General features: G+C 50.8%; 1 protein-coding gene across 1 annotated transcript; it reads right to left on the bottom strand.

Moving 5' to 3' along the window:
- Nucleotides 1-1,112: 1,112 nt before the first annotated feature.
- Nucleotides 1,113-1,963, bottom strand: LOC125522822 (protein PROTON GRADIENT REGULATION 5, chloroplastic). The gene is made up of 2 exons (XM_048687855.1): nt 1,582-1,963; nt 1,113-1,502 (listed from the first exon to the last, which is right to left on the bottom strand). Exons 1-2 carry the CDS (start codon nt 1,843-1,845, stop codon nt 1,398-1,400), a joined length of 369 nt encoding a protein of 122 aa, XP_048543812.1. The 5' UTR covers nt 1,846-1,963; the 3' UTR covers nt 1,113-1,397.
- Nucleotides 1,964-2,961: the final 998 nt, after the last annotated feature.

Here is a 2,961-nt window from a genome sequence, read left to right as displayed (position 1 = left end):
CAAAGGTTTCCATTCCCGTGCTACAAGACCAATACCGCCAGGACTGCAGGACGGATGTCATCGCCGAGCCCACCACGGCGTCATGACCAGAAGCTTTGCAAGCGAAGACCACCTTTCATCAGGATAAGATGTACCACTTGTCCCCCTTTAAATTTGGTCGTAATGGGATCCCTTCCCGCCTTCGTTTAGGAGGAAGAGGACCGAGGCCACTATAAATATAGCCTAGCCACCATCGTAGGAGGGGATGGAGAACCCGAACCCTCACTAGCTCACACGAACACAAGAACTGACCTCCTGAGGTTGTTCTTCCTCTGTACTAGTTCATCCTCATTCCCTCGCGAGGCCAATCCACACCAAAACAGAAGTATGGTCTTACACCACAAGGTGACCTGAACCTGGGTAAACTGATGTGTCCCTCTTCTTCCCGTTCGTCGAGCTAGGTCGTGAGAGCGATGAGTTGGTAGGCTGGGGAGGTTGAGTTCTTCGCACGCGCCCCAGAGTCCGAACCTTTCTTGGGTCTGCGGAGCCCTGAATCTGACAGTGTGTCATTAACTACTTGCCATATATGATGAAACAATAGTTGCCATGTGTGTTTACCTAGTTGCCACGTGTGGTCCAACCATAGTTGCCATGTATGGTTAATCACAGTTGCCATGTGTGTTTATCTGGTTGCCACGTACGTGCAACTGAAGTTGATGTCTAGCAACGAATCATAGTTGCCATGTGTGTTTACCTAGTTGCCACGTACACGCAACTGCAGTTGCCATCGAACAACGTATGGGTGTCGTGTGGGCGAAAAGTAGTTCGTTCACATGCGTGTGGACTAGGTGGTGGTTGTGTGGGCAGAAACTAGTTCGCCCACACAGCACAACTGGCAAACCGCATGCTGCGGGGCGTGTGGGCGAACTCTCCAACGCCCACACACAATGATGCTCACGTGGCACTCAGATTCTAACAGATTTTTTTAGAATTCGTGCAAAAGAAAATCAACATGAATCAAGATGTGTGGGCGATGTGCAGACATGCCACACGTGAGTGTTATCATTTGGGAAGATTTAAACGGGATTTCTCATGGGCACGGCGTGACGGATCAGTGTATACAAAAGGAGTAATGAGACAAATACTTGAATTATTTATTCAGTAGCATTGCGCATATATATACTCTACCGCTGAGGTCATCAGTAGAGGATAGATACATCATCTGTCCATCCATCTATCCACATGGAACTGAAGTTTAACTGAACTCAGTGCTGTCTTCACAAGAGAAGAGAAGAGAAGAGAAGAAAAAATATATAAGACTAGTATACATACATGCATGCATGCAATCTCCAACTCCAAGGAATTTCCTTTTTGCTAGTAGAAAAGGTAGGAGAAGGAAGGGGGGATTGTGAGGCGGGTCAAGCAAGGAATCCGAGCTTCTCTCCGTTCTTCTTGGCGAGGCGGATCAAGCCCTGCCTCTGCTTGGGGTCAGCGCCGATGGTCTTACAGAACTCGGTGATCACCTGTTTAGTTTATTTGGTTTTCGTATGTCAATAAATTTATATTACTCCAAGCAAGGGAGGGAGGCTAGTAGGTAGGTACCTGGGAGTGCAGCGCGATGGCCTTGCCCCTGAGCTGGTTGAAGCGCTTGCGTCCGACGATGTTGCGCACCACCACCACCAGGGGCGCGAAGATGCCCTTGCCCTCGTTTACATTGCCCATCCTCGCCGGCGTCCGAAGGGGCCGCGTCGACCGGGGCCCCCGCGCCGACACCGACATGGCCAGCGCCGAGCAGTGGTCGTCACCGGACACAGAGCTGGACCACGTCGGAAGAGCTCGCAGCCCGTAGGAGACGGACGCTGTCATCTCTCTCTCCTTCCTCTTCTCCGCTGTGCTGTGCTGTGCTGTGCCGTGCAGAATGAGAATGGGGGGATATGGTAGCCAAGACGATGACGGACCGCTGGTGTCCAGCCAAAGCCCCTCTCTCTCTCTCCCTCTCTACCGATTCCTGTTGTAAGGGGATGAGGAGTTTCTGGGCAGGAACGGAGGGCCTATGCCCTGCCACCACGTCATCTTCCCTTGGTCTTTTTCCATTTCTCTGCCACGTCATCTTAAGTCGATTCCACCAAGCCTAGCAGATGGCGACTGTGAAGCACAATGCCAGTTGGAAGTAAAACCAAATGCAATTAAAAAAACTAGGAGTGCTAGTAATGTGGAGACACCTATAAATAAATACAGAAACTTTTTTTTGAAAGATCCAGCGATGCTGACTTTTCATTGATCATTAGCAGAAAGCAGTGGAGAAAAACCAAGGTGATGAGGATCCGGAGGATCCGAGGACTTGCCACAGACCAGCAATCCTCAAGTGACAAGATATCCTAGGGTTTACATTTCATGGCGGATCCCCGAAGGGGCTCCCGATGCAGGTAGCGCCCGCGACTCGCCATAGCTCGATGCAGTCCTTGATCCTCCTGATGATATTGGAGGCACTTGGTATACTTCTCCCGAAAGTAGCGTTGTTTCGTTCCTGCCATAGCTCCTAGCAGATGAGTAACAAGAGCGTGATGTTTGCCCTACGCCATCTTGTTGCGGATCTTTCCAGGGCGCCAAGCACAATGGAAGTGTGTTGTTGATTGTGCCAACTCTCGTTTGGCGCTAGGGAGGAGCAGTCCGTCCACGTACTGACTGTTTCCCAGACCAGCCTTGCCATTGGGCATTCCCAAAACAGGTCAGTTGATGATTCGAGGTTCCGGATGCATAGTTGACAGAAGTACTCGTTCTTCCAACCACGACGCCGGAGCCTGTCATTGCACCAGAGCTTGTTCTGGAGCATGAGCCAGACGAACATCTTGATCTTGCCGGGGGCCCAAACCTTCCAGATGATCTTGTCGAAACATGAAGATGTCATGCCCTGGAATTGCATTTGGTAGGCCGATCTTGCTGAGTATTGGCCCGATCGCTCTTTTGTCCAGGTGATGGAGT

The sequence above is a fragment of the Triticum urartu genome, chromosome 7 (genome assembly GCF_003073215.2).
Source record: "Triticum urartu cultivar G1812 chromosome 7, Tu2.1, whole genome shotgun sequence".
NCBI classification, from domain to species: Eukaryota; Viridiplantae; Streptophyta; class Magnoliopsida; order Poales; family Poaceae; genus Triticum; species Triticum urartu.
Note: the sequence above shows the minus strand (reverse complement) of the source record. Positions and strands in the feature narration are given on the sequence as shown.

Coding starts and splice junctions, on each gene's coding strand:
- LOC125522822 (XM_048687855.1), bottom strand. CDS start 1,845: ATGACAGCGTCCGTCTCCTACGGGCTGCGAGCTCTTCCGACGTGGTCC. Junction 1,503..1,581: donor CCATCGCGCTGCACTCCCAG/GTACCTACCTAC, acceptor TAAACTAAACAG/GTGATCACCGAGTTCTGTAA.